Raw genomic sequence first — 24,225 nt, 5'->3', positions numbered from 1 at the left:
CAAAGGGTCATCCTTCCTACTTTCCTCCCCCCTTTCTCAGGCAGCTCTGAGCTGGCTTTCCACAAAATGTTGGAAACAACTTAAATGTCCATCTATAGGGGATTAGTTAATAAAATGAATATAAAGAATAACAAATAATATAAATAATATAAATGTAAAGTTAAATAAAGTACGATGAATATTTTTTAAACCGACAACGTAAATTCATATTCACTGGCATTCAACAAAGCCCACTGCATAATGTTGGGTTGTTTTTTTTTAAAGAAAATTTATGGAATAGCTTGAAGCCATTTTTGCAAAATGGCACCTGTATGAACAGATGTGCCAAGAGCTTGTCTGAAAGGATGCTCAGCCAGATGATCACACCCATTAGCTCTGGGTGGTAGAATTTCAGGTGATTTTTTGTTAAACCTTCTTTAAAGATTTTATTTATTTATTTGAAAATGAGAGAGAGAGAGAGAGACAACACAAGTGGGGGGTGGGCAGAGGGAGAGGGAGAAACAGACTCCCCGCTGAGCAGGGAGCCCGATGCGGGGCTCCATCCCAGGACCCTGGAATCATGACCTGAGCCGAAGGCAGACGCTTAACCAACTGAGCCACCTAGGCGTCCCAAGTTAAACCTTCTTTAAACGTTATCAGTGTTGCCTGAAGTTTTTTCAATGAGGACTGTTTTTAGGATCTGGAATTATTTTTTAGGGGGGAAAAAAAGGAAACAAACGTCAATCAATGTGTCTCAAGAGGCTCCCTTCATTTCTGTGCCCCAGGGTGGTGGTTGCAGGGTCCTTCCTGATAAGGTCCAGAAGCTACATTCTCAGCTGTTGTTTGCCATCTTGGAGGAAAGGGGATCAGTGTCTTCCCAGGAGGGCTGCAGGAAGAAGCCTTGGCAGGTGGAGGAAAGTTCACAGTGCGCTCCTTGAAGACCAAACATGGACACAGAGCCTGAGGCCCAGAAATAGCCTCTTGCCCCAGAGACCCTTGGAATCCTGTAGGGTCATCTCAGGGAAGGGTGAGCCCCAGCAGGCCACTGCTGGAATCTTCCTCACAGGCTCTGAAATGAGAGGGCTTAAGACAGGCTCTTCTGAACACTGCTCTGCAGCTGGGACAGAAAGAACCTAAGACCTGGACAAGGAGTTCTCCGAAGTCAGCTCAGCTTGAAAAGTCTCTGATTCCAAGTCAGCTGGAGATTTCCTCATTCATGGTGAATTTTATGGGATCCCAGAAATATGGTGGTCAAGGCTGCTGGAGATAAATTTCTCCAGCTGTGTTTCTTTCTTTTTCATACTGCGCTTAGACTTATATCTCAATTTGATTTTATTTGGCACTGAAGTACCATTTTTATTTTATTATTTCAAAAATATCTAAAAATCTTTCCAACTTTTCATCCTCTTGGCATCATGCCTTTTTGCCAAGAAGTATTTATTCTTGTTTTTCCAAAGGAGAGAGTCTCTTTATTTTCTGTGAGTCTCCCAAGGTTGAATCAAGCCCAGTGTCTGAAAAACCCAGGTGGACTCAAACCCCAACTCAGCTGGGTAATCTCTCATCCATCCATCCATCCATCCATCCATCATCCACTCATTCATCTATCCATCATCCATCCATCATTATCCATTCATCCATCCATTCATCATCCATCCATCCATCACCCATCCGTCATCCACCCATCATCCACTCATTCATCCAAACATTACCCATCCATCATCCACCCATCATCCACTCATTCATCCATCCATCTGTCCATCATCCATTTATCCATCTGTCATCCATCATCCACTCATCCATCTTGCATCATCCATCCATCATTCCTCCATAATCCATCATCCATCCACCCATCATCCATCATCCATCACTCCTCCATCTATCTATCCATTCACGCATCCATCTGTCCATTCAGCAGGTCCTCCCTCTGGAGTCAGGGACTGGGTTGGAGTGAACCTTTGCCTTATTTTCCTGCACTCTCTGAGGAGAACATGTTCTCCATGGAGCCATTACAGGGAGTGAGAGCATTGTGCTAGACACACAGTGCTGTCTTTGAATACCTAACTCACTTCCCTATCTGGGATTATAATAATATCCATCTCACCAAGTTGTTACAAGGTGAGGTGCGAATGGCAGAAAGACCTTGTGTGATTATTAGAGCCCAGGTGCTCAAGTGCTGACAGGTGAGTTCTTTTTTTTTTTTTTAATTTTATTTATTTATTTGACAGAGAGAGACACAGCGAGAGAGGGAACACAAGCAGGGGGAGTGGGAGAGGGAGAAGCAGGCTTCCCGCGGAGCAGGGAGCCCGATGCGGGGCTCGATCCCAGGACCCTGGGATCATGACCCGAGCCGAAGGCAGACGCTTAACGACTGAGCCACCCAGGTGCCCCTGACAGGTGAGTTCTAAGTTCCTTGGTGGTAGGGACCCTGTCTGATTCACTCCTGCACCTTGCAGAACCAGCAGAGTGGGTGCCCAGTCCCTGGTCCCTGCAGAGCCTTGTCCACGGCCCAGCTCCTGGGTCACATAGCATCAGATGAAAGCCACACAGGACCCAGGGCTCTGGGTGTGATCTGTGCCTCTGATATTCAGAGGCCCCAGAGGGGAGAAACGTCTGTAGACTGCCCCCACACTCCTGGAAAAGAAAATGCTTAGGGTAATCAGGCAGATGAGGAGACTTGGGAGCAGTGGGGCTGGGTCAGGCCATTAAACAGAACACGCTTTTAGGAAATAACTACAGTACTGAGGAATTCAGGTTCTGATTTTATCAGAGAGCCCTCAGACCTGATGAATAATCGGTCTTTGGTTTTCTTTTGCTGTCTTCCCACCCTGCCTTTTCCTTTCCTTAATATCCCCTTTTCTCATCTCCTACTTCTGGGCCAAATAGCATCTACCAAGAATCTAAAATTAGCTCCTTAAGGGTCATCATCCTGGGAAGTTAAAGTCTCCCTAGACCCCAGGGACTCTCTGACACATTTGTGTGTGCACGCACACACACTCACACACAAGCTCTCACATGCAGAGGCCAAGCACCTTGACGGCTGCATTTGTCAGGAGCCAGTGGATTCCCAGAGACTGACCTCAATCATGGAACTTTTCCTAACCCCCCCCAAGGAATTGTTACATCAGCTTTCTAATTCTGGGGTTCTTTTTCTTAAACTCCTTTTATATCATAATATGATGAATAGACATCTATAAATAATCAGTGATGGACCAAGTCGGGATGGTTGTGAGAGCAGTTGGCCAGGAATATGGGGAACAAGGGGGTGCATTGACTGTAGAGGATTTGAAACAAGAATGAAAACTGACTAGAAATCAGCCTGCTTTTATTACCACCCTGCGCTGGCCATTATAAGCGAAGTCAATGATAAGTACTCCTCCCTGCCTGGGAGGACGTCTGCCCTGCACCCTGCACTTGGGATGTCACCGTAAACAACAATATTAACTACAACAACATAAAAAAAATGTGTTCCTATTTCAAAGAAAGAAGTCAGAAGGAAGGACATCCTGACACCTGCTGCAACATAGATGGGCCTTGAGGACTTTACGCTCAGTGGAATTAAGCCAGTCACAAAATGACAGGCATTGTATGATTCCACTTACATGAGGTCCTTAGAGGAGTCGAGCTCGCAGAGACCCAAAGTAGAAGGTTGGGTGTCCAGGGCTGGGAGAGGGTCTTGTGGAATTAGTGTCTGATGGGGACAGACTTTCAGTTTGGGAAGTGGAAAAGATTCTGGAGATGGATAGTGGCGACAGCTGCCCAGCAGTGTGAATGTACTTCATGCACTGAACTGTATACTCAAAAGTGGTTAAAATGGTCAGTTTTATGTTATGTGTATGTTACCACCATAAAAGACAGAAGGGAGGAAGGAAGGAAGGGAGGAAGGGAGTCAGGCACCATCCCAGCACAGGTCCAAGCACCGAGGCAAAGATGGGGCACACAGACCTGGCCTTCCCCTATCATGTAAGCTCGGGCAAGTCATGTCAATGTCAGCAGCCTCAGTTTCCCGCTCTGTGAAACAGGATTGGTAATTCCTACTACATCAGAGGAGTCAAGGCAGGTTAAACAAACCAGGGAAATAAACCCATCCTGGTAATTCATTCTTGAAAATTTAATATAAGAGTTTGTTGGATGGGTGTTCTAGGACAGTGTCGCCAGACCAGTGGGCAAATGGCCTGCCACGGTCAGCAGAACAGAGGTTGGGAGGCCGAGGAGCAGGGCTCAGCAGAGGGTGGGGCTGATGGAAGGAGGCGGGGAGTGGGAGGCCGATGTGGGGGCTCCTTGCGGTCAGATGGTGTGGCTGATACTCATGATTGGGGCTTAGGCATAGGGGAGGATGAAGTGACTTCCATCTGAGGACTCAGGTTCCATCCAAAGCACTTTTCCTCCCACTTCTCTGACTCCTTTATTTAGCACCTGTGGGCCCTGCTGTGTGCACTGATTAGGTTTATTCAAAGAACGCTGGCTCAGCTCGATGCTTGGCTTGGGAAGGTTACTGAGCATGCCCCGTGTACACCCTGGGTACATTCTGGGTGATGGGGGAGGGACATCTATAACACAGTGGGGGTAGAGGGGAGAGCCTGGCTTTGGGGCAGGGTGCCCACTTATGCATTCAAAAAATATAATGAGCAATGACTCTTTCTGGCATTGGGGATAAAGCAGCGAGTAAAACAGATAACACCCCTACCCTCAGAGCTTACCAAGTTCCGTTGGGGTTGGTGGCAAAGCAGGAGATGGAAAACAAGCAAGCAAGTAACTGTTCTGCATTTCAGATATTAACAAGTGCTGCTAGGGAGTTGGACAGGAATTTGAGGTTTGATTTTAGACAGGGTGATCAGGAATGGTCTCCAAAAACTAAGACCTGAAGGGAGTGAGGGAGGCATAGGGAACAGCAGGTGCAAAGGCCCTGAGGCCAGCACGGGCCTGATGAATTTGAGGGGCAGAGAGGAGACTGGGGTGGCTGGAGCGGGACCGTGGTGGGAGTGAGGCCAAAAGGAACAACATGGGGGGCAAGGAAGTGCACAGAGGGCCTCATACACGATTGTAGGTATGTTGGGGAGCACTGAAGTGTTTGAGGGGCAAAGTGGTATAACCAGAGCTCCATCTTCAAGGGATCCCTCAGCTGTGTGTGTGTGGAAAAGCCTGAGGGGGAAGGGACACAGCCAAAGCAGGGATAGGGATGATGAGGGGAGGGGGACTCAGGTGCAGGGGGACCAGTGGGTGGTCTCAAATGCCTTGTGCAGAGCAGGGGGCCTGGGCCAGTCCCTCTGATAGCCTTGGATCCCACAAGTTCAGGCCTCCTGTATGTCATCCTGAATGCCCTCTCTTCTGACACCACACCAGCCACCTCGGTTTGAAACTACCCACCAGCTTATGTGGTCTCTGTCATTGTTACCCACCACCATGTCCAGTGGGTCACCGAGTCCTGCCCAGCACTGAACCGACTGGCCTTTGCTGCATCCCCACCTTGGTGTCCTCCAGGCATCTGGGTGTGAGGGTCCAACCCTGAAGCTCCATGCTTTACTCACTCAGAGCCCGGCTTCTCCCCATCCCTCCCCTCCAGGAACCAGGCTGTCTTGGGGTCCGACCCTCCTCTCTCCTCTCCCACTGCCACCACCACCGACCACCCCCACCCCCTGTCTGCCCCTCCTCCCTCTGGCCCTGCCCTGGAAAGAATCTGCCTCTCACCTCCCCAAGGCTAGCCTAGACATTCTAAAGTGACACAGTAAGAAGGGTGGTGGATATCGTGAGGAGGAATCATGGTATTTTGGTTTTAGTTTTTCATCTTTATGTGTGAGAGATTCATTCTGAATATTTATGGGTGAAGTAATATAATTCTATTTCCTTTAAAACCCACAACGAATAGGGACGCCTGGGTGGCTCAGTCGGTTAAGTGGGTGACTTCGCTCAGGTCATGATCCCAGGGTCCTGGGATGGAGCCCCACATCAGGCTCCCTGCTCAGCAGGGAGTCTGCTTCTCCCTCCCCCTCTGCCCATCCCCCTGCCTCTGCCTTCCCCCCTGCTCCTGCACACACACTCTCTCAAATAAATAAATAAAATCTTAAAATACACACACACACCCCCCAACAAATACCAATAAATTCAAAGTTTAAAAGGTGGTGGAAGAAGAATTAAGATGGTGTTGGTAATTATGGAACCTGGGTGACCGGTACTTGAGGATTTGTTTGTATTTTTCTCTCAACTTTTACAGATTTGGAACTTTCCATAATAAAAAAGCAAATACAATGCAAATAGAGACCTTGGGGTGGGGTCTCTCCTGTTCTCTGGACCAACCCCAAACACTTTCAGAGTGAGTAACAGGTGGGGTGCAACTCACTGAAGTGTCAGAATTCCAGGCTCATGACGATAAAAAGCACCAGACTTGTAGTTAGGTTTTATCATTGGTTTCAAATCCCCTACAGACAGTGCAACCCCTCAGTGCCTGGACCAGGGTGGACAGCTCCCACTGCCCCCTCCCCTGTATATCAGGTCACCTTTGCTCTTCACCTGACACTGTCATCCCTCTGACAATCTCTTTTTTTAGGATTTTATTTATTTATTTGATAGAGCACAAGCAGGGGGAGCATGACAGGGAGAAGCTCGTTCCCCACTGAGCAAGGAGCCCAATGTGGGACTCGATCCCAAGACCCAGAGATCATAACCTGAGCCGAAGGCAGACGCTTAACTAACTGAGCCACCTAGGTGCCCAACCCTCTGGCAATCCTGAACGACCTTTGTTCCCAGGAGAACCATGGCCATTTTTCTCGCTTCAGTGCCTTTCCCTATGCTGTTCCTTCAGCCTGGAGCATTTTTTCTCACAGTTTTTCACCTGCTAATTTCTGCTTTTCCTGAGGACTTGGTTCTGACATCACCTCCTCCCGGAAGCCCTCCCTGACCTCCCTTGCCTTGTGTTGTCCCAGTTGTGGTCCTGCTCCCACTCATCATATTCACTGTTGCATGTCAGGGCCTCGCACACAGTGAGGACTCGGTAAATATTTGGATTTTTTTTTTAAAGATTTTATTTTAAAATAATCTCTACATTTAATGTGGAGCTCAAACCTGCAAGCCTGAGATCAAGAGTCACATGCTCCACTGACTGAGCCAGCCACGCACCCCAAAATTTCTAGAAGCATATGCCCTTTAACATTTTTTTTAAACTAGGCTCCATACCCAATGTAGGACTTGAACTCACAACCCTGAGATCAAGAGTTGGATGCTCGGCCGCCTGAGCCACTGAGGCACCCCAGTTGAATAACATGTGAAATCTTGTTCCAATTTCCAATTTGATACGAAGCCAACCCATTCTCACCAGCACCCAATCTCCCTGCCTGCCTTGGGAATAAACACTTGCTAACTGTTCCACGGCAGCATTAACCCTAATACTCCAATTTTAGGAGGAGGCCAATCTAGCCAGATCCCAGAAACCTTAAACTCCCAGCATGCAAACCCCTTCCCGGAGGGAGGCTGCAACTGCAGAGGCTGAAGGTCCATGGCAGCTCTGAGGCTGTCTCTGCCTCATCCGGACATGAGAAGCACCTGGAGATCAGGGCCTCCCCCTAGACCAACTCAATCAGCCTCAGGGCTGGGGCCCAGGTGGCCGGCTGCTCAGAGCTCCCCAGGTGCTTCCAATGCGCACCCAGAGCTAAGATCCATTGACTTCGGTCAGAGACCAACCCTGGGGGGAGGGGTCAAATGCCCAAAACACCTGCTGCCTTCTGAGGGCATTTAAGGCCGGCCAGGGGGCTGGAGGCTGTGGCTGTCTTCCAGGTGAGTGGTGAGAGGGTGGGTGCCGGGAGCTCCCAATGTGGCCGTGCCCTCCCGGATTCCTCTGTCTGGGTATAGACGAGACACCTAGCTCTTGCCTGGGGATTGGGTGAGGCTGCTGCAGTCTTGGCAACACCCCCCCGGCAAAAGCCAGTGGCCTCCTCAGAGGGACGGCTTCCAGCCCAGGCTGGGTCTCTCCTTGTTGAACTCAGTCTCGGTTTAACGAAATTGCGCGAAGTGGCACTTGGCTTGTTTTCTGGGTGGGTAAGGAGGATGTGGCAATTGCTGCATGTCTGTTTACTCAGCAGAGCCCAGATGGGGGCTGGCAGGGTATGGGGAGCCTGACCATACAACAGCCTATAAATCTGTGTGTCTGCGCCTTTACCTGTCTTTCCTTTCCCTGAAATATCCCCCGGGACATGTTCACCCGTGGGAATCATCCCCGGCTGATTCTGCCCCCTCCCAGAGCATTCCCAAGCCCTGAGGTAGGATCCCTGGGAAGAGGGCCTGGGGTCCTGCGTCCTTTCTTGCTGTGACCTCTGCCTCCCCTCTGGGCCAATGTGAGCCTTGGAGGGACGCCTGACTGTGTGCCTCCCTCCATCAAACTTCGGGTCTGGACACGTCTTGTCCATGTTGGTAAAGCCCCGTGAATACCAAGGTGGGGTCCCTGCCCTCATGGCACCCCCGCCCCCCCAGGCCTGCACACTCCCATGACTGTTGCTTCATCCCTGTACTCATGCCTGCTTGCTGACCCGTCACTGGGGCTGAGGTCAGTGGGTCTTCCCAGGGAATGACCCTCACTCCAACCCCATGTGTAGTTTTAGCTTAAATCCCACTTGGTTTGAAGAAGTGGCTGTTAGTGCTGTAGATCTGAGCATTCTTTTTTTTTTTTTTTTAAGATTTTATTTATTTGACAGAGAGACACAGCAAGAAAGGGAACACAAGCAGGGGGAGAGGCAGAGGGAGAGGCAGGCTTCCCGCGGAGCAGGGAGCCCGACGTGGGGCTTGATCCCAGGACCCTGGGATCATTACGTGAGCCGAAAGGCAGATGCTTAATGACTGAGCCACCTAGGTACCCCAGATCTGAGCATTCTGACATCAAAAGATGTCCCTAGTTGGGGCACCTGGCTAGCTCAGTGGGTAGAGCATGTGACTCTGATCTCGTGATCGTGAGTTTGAGCCCCATATTGGGCGTAGAGATTACTTAAATAAATCTTAAAAAAAAAAAAAAAATCCACAGTACAGGCAAGTGGAGAAATGTGTGGCCAAACCGTGTCTATGAAACTCCTCTTCCAGAATTAGCCCCCCAGGGTGGGTGTGAGTTTTTAAAGGCTAACTTGGAGGAGGGTAGGTTATGGGAGTTAATGCTCAATACATTTCTGAGGTATTAAATTGTCTATACCATGAGTGTTAATGTAAAATCAGAGAAATGCGCCTTTCTAGAAGCCAACTCTTGGATGATCTTGATCTTAATTTAAAATAGTTCTCAGTTCTTGAAAGATGCTAACACTCAAAGCTTGGCTAGATCTAGAAGAAGTATTTTAAAAATGGCCTGTAATGCTCCAACCAGAGAAAGTGACTCAGTGCCATGAACAAGACTTAGGAGTCCCTAGTTTCTCTTCAGTCAAAAAGAATGAAAGGTCAAGAGCCGCTTGGGGGCCTGGAAGACCATGAGCATGGCCAGGGACCCTTGGTGGGGCCTCTGCCACCTGACTCTCCCAGGGTAGAGTCTCCTAGTGTGCGGGGAGCTGCAGAGCTGCCTGAGCCGGGGGGGTGTGTAAATAATGCCCCTAAGTTGGTGCTCTTTGCCCAAATAACCAGTTTGGCTTTCTTTGGATCTCAGACTCTGGGAACTGATGACGAAAGGTTCTGACTTTGATCTTGTACCTAACTCAAAGCCTCCAGCTTGGCTCTTGATGCCACTGGTGAAGGGTGGCAGGGTGGTGGTTCTCCTGGATGCTGCAAACAGCAATGTGAGGGAAGGAAGCACACTCTGAGCTGTGACTAGAGAAACCTGTGAAAGCCAGAAGAATTCGTTCTTCAGATTGTCCCCAAATGAATGGTTTGGCTACATCTGTGACTTTCAAACTGTTCCTTCAAGATGCCCCCCGGGGGGGTGGGTGGGGAGAGGAGGAGGACACTGTTCTCTCTGAAGTTGAGCTTTTTCTGCTTGTGCCATACTGGCCTTCCCCTTGATATTTGAAGGAAGGTAGCGCTCATCTGAACCTCTGGACCTACTTCCAAGGTTCCTTAATGGCCATTTGTTCTGGGCTGTGGCTGAAAGATGAATGGTTCTCATGGAATAGTCCTGGAACCAGGCACTGTCTTGGGTCTCGCCAGAAACCAAAGCATTTCATCCCCTTGTACCAAACTGGCCTCGTTCTGAGGCACATTCAGAGGGTCTCGTGGACCGAGCTGGTCGGGCCGCGAACAGTGAGTGAGAAAGCAGTGAAGTGGCAATGCATTAGCGGAGTATTTCAGAAGTGGCCTCCCTTGCCGGAGACCTGTGCTTTCCTATTTCCAACATCTCCTCCATGTGTTAAGTGCCACCCATGGGGGTGACTTATTTTCCTCATCAGAACTACTTACAGACTGTTGGCTGCAAAGCTTAGTGATCCAAAGCATGGACGCAGGAGTCAGATCTAGGCTGTAGTCCTGATGCTGATGCCTGACAGCTGTGGGCACTCTGGGCTTCCGAGGGAAGTGACCTCTGAGATGGTTTCCCCATCTGTAAAATGGGGCTATCTCTACCTTACTATTTTTTTTTTTAATTTTATTTATTTTGGAGAGCGCACGCCTGAGAGTGTGTGCAAGTGGGGGGAGGGAGAGAATCCTAAACAGACTCCCCACTGAGCACGAAGCCCAAAGCGGGGCTTGATATCATGACCTCAATATCATGACCTGAGCTGAAATCAAGAGTCAGATGCTTAACCGACTGAACCACCCAGGCGCCCCATCTCTACCTTACTATTAACGTTGCTTCATTTAATCCCAAGTGTGCAACATTCCTGGCATGTGATAAGTGTGTTTTGCCCATTACTCCCTGAACCGGGCCCTTAATACTACTCAACTCCAGATTTAGAAAATGCCATGAGCCTTATCTCTTGGAGATGTAGGGTATAGCTCCTCGCTCCAAACTAAATCTCCGTTTCCAGCTGATAACTCTCTTGACCCTGGTTATTATAGCAACTAGAAAACTCTTTTGAGCTGGTGTTTTAAAGGATGTCCTGGGGACAGCTGGCTGGCTTACTCAGTAGAGCGTGTGACCCTTGATCTCAGGGTTGTGAGTTCAAGCCTGATGTTGGGTGCGGTGCGGAGCCTACTTAAAATTAAAAAAAAAAAAATTTAAAGGAGTGTTCTGATTTACTTTTTGGTGTCCAAAAGCAACTCTTCTTCCTTATAGAGCAGATTTTGAGGTTACTTAAAGGTAGATGAAAGTATAGGACATGGTTACTCTCTGTCCTGAGCTGCTTATGCCTCTGCTCTGAGGCTCAGCCCATTGGCTCCATCCAGCTGTGGGTGGCTGGTGGCACTTTGTTTAGGGACTTGTGCCCGGCCCGGTAGCTGCTGTTACCACCAGTGCCTTGGACACTATCCTTCTTTTGTTCTGACTCAAATTCCCTTCTTTTTCCTTGTCCCTTGCTGGTTCTTTGTTCTTTTGGGCCCTAGTAGGGAACATCACCAAGATTGAGTTCTTGTTCAGTCATCTCACAGTTCATCTCTCTTCTCAAGACCTCAGTCTTGGCTCTCTGCTTCTGGAATTCTCCTACTTGTCTACACTGTCCCATCCAAATTGATGTGTCTAAATTAGTCTTTCCTCCCGAAATTAATCCCAGCTGTTCTACATTCAAGAATAGAGTCAATAGACTCTGGTCATCTTTATCCAGTTTTCTTTTCTCTGCAGTGTAGTTTGGCTCATCCCGTGTACTTGGAAACAGATGGATACTCATTGCACCCTTGTAAGAAATGTCATTCCCCGCTGCCTTGTAGAAAGTTAAAATGTGGCCTGATTTGAATAACCTCCTCTAATTAGGGACCAGCTCCCTTTGTGACCTATTACCTACCATCCTCATCCAACAAATACTTGAGTACCTACTTACTCTATGTCATGCATCGTGAAAGGGCTGAGGAATTGTACATAAGACACACATGACCCCATTGTCATTGGGGCAAGGGGAAGGAAGATGCACAAACAAGATTTTAGGTGGTGGTAAAAGCTCTGGAGAATATAAAAACCGACTGGGATGATACTTAGATTCTTAGATGGAAATTCAAAGTGTTGCTCTTGGTGAAGCAGGCTGGGGCCAGCTCACACAGGGTGGGCATCATAGAGAGTCTGAGTTTTCTTCTGAACTCAGCAGGCAGCCACTAGAGAGTTTTGAAGCAGAGAAAATTATCTTTAAGAGATCACGTGGCCTCTGCGTGGAGAACAGATTGGAATACAGCAATGGTAGAAGCGGGGAGAACAGGTGGAAGGCGGTTGCCATAGAGTAGCTGGAAGATGATGGTGGCCTGGTCCGGGGTCGAGGTAATCAACCACAGAATTAGAAGGAGCGTATCATGCTTGAGACCATCGTGACCCGAGGGTTGGTGGACTGGGTGTGGGAGAAGAGGCCATCTTCCTGTCCTGGTTGGGCGCCACCATCCTGCGCATACGCTCTGTACAGAACTCCTAGGATACAGCCACATGAGAGGGTTCTGGGCTTTCCTTCCAACCTACCCTAGCCATTAAAGGCCCAGTTCAAGCGGAACTGACTCCAAGAGGTATCCCTCCCTCCTGCAGCCCAGGGCTAGCCTCTGGTTCCCATGGTGCTCGTTCCCTGTTGAGGCAGTGTGGGAATGCCTATGGAAGCTGCTCTCCCATCCACTGTGAGCCCTTCCAGGGCTTAGAGCAAGGATGGCATAGGAACCCGCACACTGAGCACTGACTCTCTTGATAACTGTCTTACCGGCAGGTGGTTTACTGCTTCCAGTCAATATGCCGACTTTAGATGCTCCCGAAGAGAGACTGAGAAAATTTAAGTACCGAGGCAAAGATGCGTCTGTGAGTACCCAGCCACCACTTCACTCTATGGAGGAGCAGTGTAGTGAAAATCTCATGGTTGAAATGCATAAAAAATGGGGTGGAGCAGGGGTGGCTGGGTGGTGCAGTTGGTTTAGCATCCAACTCTTGATTTCGGCTCAGGACGTGATCTCAGGGTGGAGAGATTGAGCCCTGGTGGCTCCACACTGGGGCTGGGGCCTGCTTAAGATTCTCTCTCTCCCTACCCTTCTGCCCTTCCCCTGCTCACGTGCATGCATGCTCACGCACATGAGCACTCCTTGTCTAAAAAAAAAAAAAAAAAAATGGAGTGGAGGATCAGAAGATGGGGATGACAAAGCAAATATAGCAAAATAGAGATCTAATCTAAAGAATAGATCATTTCCCCCAGGATTCTTGATGCTACTAAAGTCTATGAGTTTCTTTTGATCCAAGAAAAAAAGGGTATGTTTTGTTTTGTTTTTAATTTTAATCTCCCTCAGTCTGGCATCCAAGTAAGACTCCTGGGACGGGATCAAGGCTTGAATGACCTGTAGACTGATCCCTAATGGTGGAAATGGTCAGGGTCATGTGGAGCATGTCTTCATGGACTTCATAGTCCCCAGCCGTGCCTGGATCCCCAAAGTTGGGAAGCCCTGGCCTGCTCTTCAGGGACCAATTAGCACTGAGGAAGATGGGCTCAGACTCGGGGCAATGGGATGCTTTGCTCAGATGGCTCCGCAGCTGAGAGACTCCTGGCCTGCCAAGACTGTAGATAGGCTTCCTTCACTTTGAGAAGAAGTTTGACTATTTTCGTGGATGTGGTATAGTAGGAGAAAGCAGAAGTAAACCATGCTGAGACTATTTGCTATGTGATCTTAACTCTTCCAGCCTGTTGCATCTATAAGAGTGAAATCTGACGCTTTGATGAGTGTTCTAAAAGCTAAATGTGGTGAAAACCTGACTTCCCTGCTCTAAGGGCTCCAATTCTTTCTTTTCCTCACTAGATGAGGCGGCAACAGCGGATGGCAGTCAGCCTGGAGCTCCGGAAGGCCAAGAAAGATGAGCAGGCCTTAAAGAGAAGAAATATCACCAATTTCTCCCCTGACCCAGCTTCTGGACAACTAACCAAAGGGGTACATTAGCAATGTGGTGTTCAGGAGAGTTGTGTGTGTGAGAAACACGTCCTTAGCAAGTTTCTCTGGCTTGAAAATGTTTTAATAGATTCAGAACTTGCAAGTTCTAATTGAGAGTCTTTGAGGAAAGGGGTGGAGAGATCATGGTTAGAGCTGGTGGTTTCGGAAAGCTAAAGGGCATTAGGTTTGTGGCTGTGAGTTTGGGATCTGTTTTCTGAGCAGGGTGGGGTACACAAGATGCTGCTTCTAATGGAAATTCACTTGCCACCACTTGGCCAGAAACAGGAAATGAGGGGTTACAGATGTTCTCTCTCTGTTAGAAGCATCCAGTCACTCAACATACAAAGTCTTGCCTGGGACCCGAATGCTGTCCTCTATCTTCCATTCCCCATCCACCCCAACTTCCCTCAGTGCAAGTTCTGGGTTGATTTGCAGGCCAACACTGTTTTTGCAAATCCTTTCTGGAATGACCTGATGGGGGAGTTTCTCTTCTTTGACTCCAATAGACTTGTATCTACATGCCTTTTATGATCTGTCACCATCTATGTCCCACCTTAGCCATCCACGTGCATCATTGCACCCTGCTGGGATTAGGACTCCTATGGGGCAGAGATGAGTTCAATCTGGGCAAGTGGGCCTGATGACACAGTAGGGGTCCTCAAACAGAATAGCTGTACACGTTCTCCAAGTTGCCTTGTGTGGTTTATTTTTTTTCTCAGTATAGTGTTTTCAAGGTTTGTCCATGTTGTAACATGTGTTGGTACTTCATTCCTTTTATAGCTGATTAATACTTCATTGTATGGGGGCGCCCGAGTGGCTCAGTTGGTTAAGCGACTGCCTTCGGCTCAGGTCGTGATCCTGGAATCCTAAGATCGAGTCTCACATCAGGCTCCCTGCTCACTGGGGAGTCTGCTTCTCCCTCTGACCCTCCCCCTCTCGTGCTCTCTCTCAAATAAATAAATAAAATCTTAAAAAAATACTTCATTGTATGGATATACCACATTTTGTTTATCCATTCATTAGTTGGTGGACTTGTGTTTCCACTTTTTGGCTATTATGAATAATGCTGCTTTGTGCCCAAGTATTTGTGTGGACATATTTTCAATTCTCTTGAGCATACCTAGGAGTAGAATTGCTGGGTCCTATGATTATCCCATTTAACTCTTTGAGGAACTGCTTGTGGTAAACTGAATAGTGCCCCTCCCCCCCAAATATCTCTATCTCCCAACCCCCAGAGCCTGTAAATGTTACCTTGTATGACAAAGGGGACTTTGTAGGTGTGATTAAGTTAAGGATCTTGAGATGGGGAGATTATTCTGGATTAGCTGGATGGGTCTGGTGTAATCACATCGGTCCTTATAATAAGGATGAAGGACAAGTTAGAGCAGAAGGTGATAGGACCACAGAAGCAGAGATTAGCATGTTGTGCTTTGAAGATGGAGGGAGGGGATCACAAGCCAAGGAAGGCAGGTGGCCCCACTAGAAGCTGAACAAGGGAAGGAGACAGATTCTTCCTTAAGAGCCTCCAGGAGGGGCCAGCCCTGCCTTTAGTCCAGTGAAGCTGATGATGAATTTCTGACCTCCAGAACTGTGAAAGAATGTGTTGTTTGAAGCCACTAAATTTGTGGTGATTTTTACAGTAACAATAGGAAACAAATAGGCAGCCAAACTATTTCCCAAAGTAGCTGCACCATTGTACATTCTGACATTCTTGCCAACACTTGTCTGTTTTCGGATTGTAGCTATCTAGTGGGTACAAAGGGCCATATTGTTACAATTTTGACATGTTTTCCTAACGACTGATGATGATCATTTTTTGATGTGCTTATTGGCTATTTGTAGATCTTTTTGGAGAAATGTCTATTCAAACCCTTTGCTCATTTTTAAACTTGAGTAATTTGTCCTTCTATCATTGAGTTGTAAGAGTTCTTTATTCTGTCTATTCTGGAGACTAGACCCTTACCAGATATGATTTGCAGATATTTCTTCTTATTCTGTGGATTGTCTTTTTACTTTCTTGGTAGAATCCTTGGAGCACAGAAGTTTTAAATTTTGAAACTGCTCAATTTGTCCACTTTTGTCTTTGGTTGCTTGTGATTTAGACATCATATTTCAGAATCCATTGACTGCTCCAAGGTCACAAAGATTTATGTTTGTTTCCTTCTAAGAGTTTTATGGTTTTAGCTCTTATGTCTAGACCTTTGATCCATTTTGAGTAAATTTTTGTAAATGGTGTGAGTAGGGTGTGACAACTTCATTGTCCTGCATGTGGATACCTTGTTGTCCCAGCATCATAAGGCCATCCTCTCCCCTATTGAATAGCCTTAAAACCCTTGTCTAACATCAATTGATCGTAAATGTGAGAGTTTGTGGACTCTGGATTCTCTTCCATTGATCAATATATGTATCCTATGTTAGCACAACACAGACTTGATTGCTGTAGCTTTGTAGTAGGTTTTGAAATTGGGAAGTGTTTTCCAACTTAGTTCTTTTTTTTTTTTTTCCAAGATTATTTTGGCTATTTGGGATCTCTTACATTTCCATATAAATTTTAGAACCAACTCGTCAGTTTCTTTTATAAAGACAGCTCAGATTTTAATGGAGATTACACTGTATCTATAGATCAATTTATAAGAGTATTGCCATCTTGACAATGTTAAGTCTTCCAATTCATGATCATGGGAATTTTTTAAATTTATTAGATCCCCTCTAATTTTTTTTATAGTTTCAGCATATAAGTCATGTACTTTTGTTAAATTTATTCCCAAGTATTTTATTCTTTTTGATGTCATCGAAAATAAAATTGTTTTCTTAATTTCAACTTTGGATTATTTATTGCTAGTATATAGAAATACAAGTGATTTTCATATGTTAATCCTGAAGCCTAGCTGAGCCTCTATTTGTGTGTGGGGGGGATTCCTTAGGATCTCCCATATACAAGTTCTTGAATTTTGCAAATAGAAATAATTTTCTTTTTCCAATCTGGATGACTTTTTTTTCTTCTTACCTAATTAGTCTGTCTAGAACTTCCAATACAATGTTGAATAAAAGCAACAAGAGTGGACGTCCTTGTCTTGTTCCTGACCTTAGGGGGGATACTTTCCATCTTTTACTGTTAATTATGGTGCTAGCTGTGTGGGGTTTTATTAGATGGCTTTATCAGGTTGAGGAAGCTGGCTTTTATTTCCAGATTGCTGAATGTTTATTATCATGGAAGTGTGCCTGAATTTTGTCAAATGCTTATCCTGCATTTTCTGAGATGATTGTCTCCTTTTCCCCCTATATCCTATTAATATGACCTACTATGCTGATGTTCATATGTTGAACTGCCCTTGCCTTCCTGGATTAAATCCCAGTTGGTCATGATGTATAATCCTGTTCGTACGTTGATGCATTTTGTTTCCTAGAATTCTTCTTCCTGAGATTAGGTGTTTTTCCTGAACAATCTCTTTTTGGCTCAAAGAAAACAAATTGCTACAAGCCTTTGGTCAATTTCTAGAGTTCGGAAGGTTGATCTACTTGTGTTGGTTTTCTTGTTTTTATGGAGGAGAGAATTTTTGGAGGTCCTTACTCTGCCATTTTTGCTGGTCATCACTAACATGTTCTTACTGCAGGGGTTGAAAAGGTGGTGGGGATCCAAGTGATGATAGGAATTACCCCTTCCCCAGAGCATGGGGAGTGTCCCACAGATTCATGAGACCTATAAGACCACCAAGTATTCTTCTCTCCCCTAAGGTAGACCAATGTGCAGATTGGGACATACTGTCCAAGCCAGCCTGTTCTAATCAGATAGATGGCTGGACTAGATGACCTTCATGGTTCCTGTGGGCAGAGACTCTGACTTAAATGTGTCTCTCTTTGCAGGTCAGCCTCACCCTGCAAGAAATAATCAATGGCGTGAATGCCTCAGATCCAGACCTATGTTTCCAGGCCACCCAGGAAGCCAGGTACCGCCAAACAGACTTCTGCGGTTTATAGGTTCCTAGCTAGAAATGAGCTCCAGTGGCCTATTTGGTTTTGTGGCAATGGCAAAATGCCCACACAATATAAGAAGAGGCAAGTCCATTCAAAAGCGAGACTAAATCGTTCCTCTACATCATCCTTGAGAACAACTTAAGATATGCAAGTGTTGTCAGAGATGAATTGCTTAATTTAAATTGGCCTCTATAGGAATCTCAACTCATAGATAATACCTAAAGGGAAAAATGTTGCTTTGTCACTGCAAAATGCTATAGACTGGATTTTAGGATATTAAGTAGCTCTGGCCCACATGTTAGTCTCATCTGATAGCTAGGAATGCCAAGAACATTTATAAAGAAGGTTCTTAATATCAGCTTCACATGACTTGTGTATATGTGTGTGTGTGTGTGTGTGTTTATAATTTTTTCCCTCTTTCATTGCAAAGGAAAATGCTGTCCCAGGAAAGGAACCCTCCTCTAAAACTGATTGTTGAAGCAGGGCTCATTCCCAGGCTGGTGGAGTTCCTGAAGTTGTCACCTCACCCCTGCTTGCAGTTCGAGGCAGCTTGGGCTCTGACCAACATTGCTTCCGGGACTTCAGAGCAGACTCAAGCTGTTGTGGAAGGTGGGGCCATCCCACCTTTGGTTGAGCTCCTGTCTTCCCCCCACATGACTGTGTGTGAACAGGCAGTGTGGGCTCTTGGTAATATAGCAGGTGAGACTCTCCCCTGGGGTGGAGGTGGCGGGGGCGCTGAAACCAGTGGGTCAGGTGTCTGGCATGCTATGCGAGTTCTTTGGGTAGATAAAGATTCAATATTCTCAGTATAAATATCTAGAAACACTGGGAAGAGTACGCCAGGCTTTTCCAAAATCCAGAGTCAATTTCAGAGGCCAATAATTAAAGTGGCGGCCAGATGATGCAGTGTGTCCCGAAGCTACAGGCTGCCTGGTGACATCTATCAATACCAGGGTCCTGCAGCCTCAGGTCTTAATGGCTTTGGGAACAAAAGACAAGTCTTTGACTCATGCAGTATTTAGGACAGACCCTTGCATCACCCAGGAGCCTGAAAGAATTCTACCTCCAGTGAAAGTCGCCAAGGGAACATACCAGAAAAGTGTGTGCTCAGTGTGGGGTAAAGGTCTCCCCTGTAAACGTAGTCCCAAAATGGCCTTGTGAATTTGGGGCTTGATGCTGTATTCCCTGCATGGTCCAGGAAAGCATAAAATGAGGAGTTAATGCTGCAGGGTTGGAAGCTCCAGGATTCCTGGCTGAATATAAATACGATGCTCTTGGGGGGATATGAACTCAATTGGGCCCCTCAGGATTTTGACAAAGTAAGATCAGCCAAATATTAGCAGTTTCAAGTTCAGAGAATCAACAACCCACCATGACTGAGTCAGCAGAAACAAACAGTATGATTAGGCCTCCAAGGACTTCAGATACTGGGATTAGCAAACACAGAATATAAAATAAGTCTGCTTGTTAAATGCTTCCAGTAAAGGAAGCGCCTATTATATAGACTTTGTCTCTCATTTTGCTTGGTTCAGTAAGGAACAGGCAAAATTGGGTGGTGTAAAGTAACCTACGCCTTGCCTTCATGGTTGAAGAATTATAAACGTAGACTTCTAAGGTCTCAAATCGGTATTCTCGCCTAAGAAGCAGATAGCAGGTGGCTAGCATTGACTCATCTCCCAGGCTAGATTCTGAGTTGCATTTGGAAGTTTCCACCCCATGCCAGAGTCTCCTGGAAAGACCATTTGGCCTGCAATAGCCAAATTCATCTTCCCGAGAACTGTGTTGTGAAGTGCCACCAGCATCTCGAGTCTTGAGGGCACTTTCCGGGCCCATCGGCTAGCTCCTTTAGGTGTCCACAGATTGCTTATAATGGTCTCTGCTCCTTTAGGTGTCCACAGATTGCTTATAATGGCCTCTGCTCCTTTAGGTGTCCACAGATTGCTTATAATGGCCTCTGCTCCTTTAGGTGTCCACAGATTGCTTATAATGGTCTCTGCTATGTGGTGTCTGCCTTTCATGTTTGACCTATCTACCCAACTGACATGATGGAGACCCAGGATCTAGTTCATGGCTATACTATGTACTTGTCCAGCCCAGGAATGTGTTTTGGCTTCTCACCCCTTGCACAGGGTTTTAAAAAATTAGTCACTTAGTCCAGGATTCTCTTTGCTCCCTGTTCGAATCTCACATTCTTTTTTTTTTTTTTTTAATTTTTAAAGACTTTATTTATTTGAGAGAAAGAGAGCGAGCGAGAGAACATGAGTGGGGTGAAGGGCAGAGGGAGAAGCAGACTCCCTGCTGATCTGGGAGCCCGATGCGGGGCTCCATCCCAGGACTCTGGGATCATGACCTGAGCCGAAGGCAGACACTTAACTGACTGAGCCACCCAGGTGTCCCCCGAATGTCACATTCTTAACTATTTGTAGGTGATGGCCCAGAATTCAGAGACCTCGTTATCTTGAGCAATGCCATTCCACATCTGGTGGCCCTCGTTTCATCAACCATACCAGTAAGTATTTTTAAAGTAGAAGAACTAGCTAGGTAACAAGTTTCTGAAATTGGGGGAGTACTTTCAAGTTAATGCTAGGTCATACAGTTGCTGCCTTGCCCCTTAGGACAGCAATTATAAGCAAGGCCTAGGACTGAATATCACATTGGGCAGAGATGGATCCTCATTTGGCCCCAAGGGCAATAGTGCTAGTTTTTCTTCAGGGGGCATTGGAAGAGGTCCATTAAAGTTTTTCTAAGCTTACAATCCTGCAAAAGTAGATGGGGCACAGACAGTTAATGAGTCACCAGTTCTGTTCCTAGGTACCAGGTCTAGGTTCGAAGCTTAGAGTCAAAGTTGATTGATGTGGCAACAACAGGGAACCCCCTTGGGAAAATGTTGGTTCTATATTTGCCCCAAACAAAAATGAAGGGAAGGTAGCTTCAAAAAGCCCAGGGAATACCCATCCCTCAAGGTGGGAGAAAACCTGACATGGTGGGACCAGTAAGAGGCTGGCATGATTAAGGAGTTTGCAAGGAGAGAGCAGAGCAAGATGACAAGTAGGATGAAGGACTTAGACATCCACCTGCTGGCAGAGGCAAGCAGGAAGTGAAGTGATCTGATCTTTTGGGAAGACCCTTCTGGCTGCTTGTAAAGTGAGAGCGGAGCGAGCTGGTTGCTGCCATGCTGGACACGGGGGAGTGGAAGAAGCAAGAATGCCCTTGGTTTCAGGTTAGGTTGTTTAGATGACTGTCCTCCTAGAGAAGTGGGGAAGATGGAGGGAAGAAGGAATCTGAGCGTTAGTTATACATGTTAAGTTGAAGCAAGTAAGAGGCACCATTGCAGCAACGTCAGGTGGATGGACAATGCGGTCCAGATGATTGTGCGTGCATTCGTCATCCAGCTAGGCAGGATCAACTAGAGCAGGGGCCAGCTGCTTGCTTTTGTAAATAAAGTTTTATTGGAGCACAGCCATCACCATTTCTTTATACCCATGCTGTCTGTGGCTTTTGTAATGTTACAAGGGCAGAGAGGACTAGTTGCAACAGAGACCCTATGGCCCATAAAGCTGGACGTGTTTATTCTCTGGCCTTCTGCAGAAAAAGTCTGCCAACCCCTGACCTAGAGTAGAGCCTGGGACCAAGTCTCGAGGGCTCTGACAATCAGAACTCAGGCAGAGTCTGCCCAAAAGACTGAGAAGAAACAGCCCGTTTGGCAAGAGAAATGCAGGTTTGGTGTCATAGGTGCCAAGAAGAGCTTTTCCAAGGGGGGTACTAAAGACTGCCAAGAGGGGCAGTAACTTTAGGACTGAAAAGGCAGCTGTTGGATTTGGTGGCTTGGAAGAAGCCGATTTCATCACTCAACGCAAAGAAGTAGGGGCAGAAATCAGACTAGAAGGAGTGGAAGAACAAATGCGAAGCTGCAAGGTAGACAGTGAATAGAGATGCATCCTTGAGGGTGGACTCTGGAAAAATAGAAGCAGGATGATGGCTAGAGAGGTGGAGGGTCCCAGAGTGTGGGAGGGATCGGGGGGAGAGGTGATCGTGGGGATAGAATCTTCAAAGGCAAAAATGGGGTCCAGATGCGGGGTAGGAGGACTGACCCTGCAACAAAGATCAGGAATGTGGTTACCACATGTTGGTAGGGTGACTGGCTGATGGGCAGACCAAGTAACTCCTGCTTGACATTTGTTTTGTCAATGAAAAATGAATTGGTCATCAGCTGAGTCAAGGGGCAGGGGTGGATTTTTGAAGAATACAAGGAAACCTCCACCTAACATTTGGTCTCCCTAGTATGCATCACTATCGAGAACAGATTCTGCATGAAGCTCAAATGCTTTGCTTCATGCTGGTTAATAATATTGATCAGGGATGGCAAAGACACAGGCCATTGGCATTTTTCCTCCTTTGCACCCATTGCTGGAAGCAGTCTCCTTGTTACAGATCACGTTTCTGCGGAACATCACGTGGACCTTGTCCAACTTGTGCCGAAACAAGAACCCTTACCCTTCTGTGAAAGCCGTGAAGCAGATGTTGCCCGTCCTATCCCACCTCCTGCAGCACCAAGACAGCGAGGTTCTCTCGGACACCTGCTGGGCCCTGTCCTACCTCACTGATGGCTCCAACGAGCGCATCGGCCAAGTGGTCAACACAGGGGTCCTGCCCAGGCTGGTCCAGCTCATGAGCAGCTCGGAGCTCAATGTCTTGGTAAACGTCCCTGGTCCTGTCTGTCTCTGTCTGGGCCTTCAGATGAGAATGTGTGAGTCATACTTCCTTGAACAAGACCTCTCCCAGTCCCGGTCTTCCACAGTTGGGTCTCATACTTTATCTAGAACAAAGCTTGTCATCTACAATTCCCTGGTCTCTGCTACTCTCTAGCTAAAGACTTGAATCTATTTTGATCTGAAGTCCTAGTGGATGTTAAATAACTCACTTGTCTTAATCTGATAACTAGAAAAACTAGACAAGCACCAAATTAAAATAATCCCTCCACTCAGTAAACTATTCTTTTGTGGCCTTTCCTTCTAGGGGTCTGTGCATGTGGATGTTAACAAGTTGGCTAATACAGTGTGTGTGTGTGTGTGTGTGTGTGCGTGCGTGCGCACATTTGTGTATAAACAAAGCTTGTTGTAACATTTGAATTTCTTACTCAAGGATAAAAAAAAATCCCTCTTATCCTCTCCCCAGTTTGTTATTAGACCACTTCAGCATAGGTAAAATGAAAAAAAAACAAAAACAAAACATCAAATACTTTGCTATGATATGAAACGTGTCCCTTACATAATACGCTTCTTGAAGATATGCCTTGAAACGTGGGTGGCCCTTTTGATTTCTGTGGCTAATGTTGTATATTTATGCAGCTTTAGTGATCATCTATGCCTAGATTAGCATAGTATTCCTCGGACGTCAAGGTTAGTTTGGGGATAGTATTGGGGAGAGGGAGGGTACAAGAAGAATATAAGAAGCTGCTTATCCTGAGGGGTCTAGGGCCCATTTGGAGTCATCCTGCCAAGGCTGTGATGGGCCTACAGCACTGTTTCACCTCTCGCTTGAGTAGCAAATAAACCCAGCATAAAAGGCTAGGAAAACTCTCGAACTGTTGATGGTCTGTGTGGGGGTGGTCACTGCGGTGCAGAGAAACCAAAATAAATGCACAGTCAGCCCTCAGAGGATGGTTGTCTTGAGCCCAATTGCAGATCCATCCTGGGGACCTTCAGAGTTGAGAGGGAGTTTGTGAATACAACAACAACAAAAAATGCCGTTGGGCTCTCATTAGCTCCAATTAAATATACAACAGAAACTTGACACTGGTGCTAAATACAAATTCAGTAGAAGTTATTACATTATAAACCCTATAATCAATTTAGGGATATTCCCAGTGTAGGGATACAAAAAGGACAGCATTGTTTCTTAATAAAGGCATCCCTGGACCTCTATCTTACGTGAGCCAGAACTATTGAGAGGCTAGCAAGTACCTTTAAACTATGCAAATGGCCATGGATGTGCTGAATTAATAGGGATCATGGATTTAGTCGTTATTCACGGGTTTCCTGAGCGCCATCAACATAGCGTGACGAACATGGGGGAATGCGCAGAGCTTGGTGATGGTTCCCTTCTGTTACGGTAAGTTTGCAATGCTTGGTTACGTGTATAGCCTTGCTCTTCCAGACCCCCTCCCTCCGCACCGTGGGGAACATCGTCACGGGAACGGATCACCAGACCCAGGTGGCCATCGACGCGGGCATGCTGCACGTGTTGCCCCAGCTCCTGATGCACCCCAAGTCCTCCATCCAGAAGGAAGCAGCTTGGGCCTTGAGCAACGTGGCTGCAGGGCCTCGCCAACACATCCAGCGGCTGATAGCTTGC

General features: G+C 46.8%; 1 protein-coding gene across 1 annotated transcript in view; it reads left to right on the top strand.

The window, feature by feature from the left end:
• Positions 1 to 24,225, top strand: part of KPNA7 (karyopherin subunit alpha 7) — a 36,942-nt gene that overhangs the window by 3,412 nt on the left and 9,305 nt on the right. The window contains exons 3-9 of the mRNA XM_081819322.1: positions 12,696 to 12,784; positions 13,768 to 13,896; positions 17,761 to 17,843; positions 18,302 to 18,570; positions 20,298 to 20,380; positions 22,303 to 22,566; positions 24,028 to 24,084. Of these exons, the coding sequence (XP_081675448.1) occupies positions 12,719 to 12,784; positions 13,768 to 13,896; positions 17,761 to 17,843; positions 18,302 to 18,570; positions 20,298 to 20,380; positions 22,303 to 22,566; positions 24,028 to 24,084 (951 nt within the window). The 5' untranslated portion in view covers positions 12,696 to 12,718. The remainder of the gene's footprint in view (positions 1 to 12,695; positions 12,785 to 13,767; positions 13,897 to 17,760; positions 17,844 to 18,301; positions 18,571 to 20,297; positions 20,381 to 22,302; positions 22,567 to 24,027; positions 24,085 to 24,225) is intronic.

This window comes from Leptonychotes weddellii, chromosome 5 (genome assembly GCF_054177405.1).
Source record: "Leptonychotes weddellii isolate Sample4059 chromosome 5, ASM5417740v2, whole genome shotgun sequence".
NCBI classification, from domain to species: domain Eukaryota; kingdom Metazoa; phylum Chordata; class Mammalia; order Carnivora; family Phocidae; genus Leptonychotes; species Leptonychotes weddellii.
This window is presented reverse-complemented; position numbering and strand designations above follow the sequence as displayed.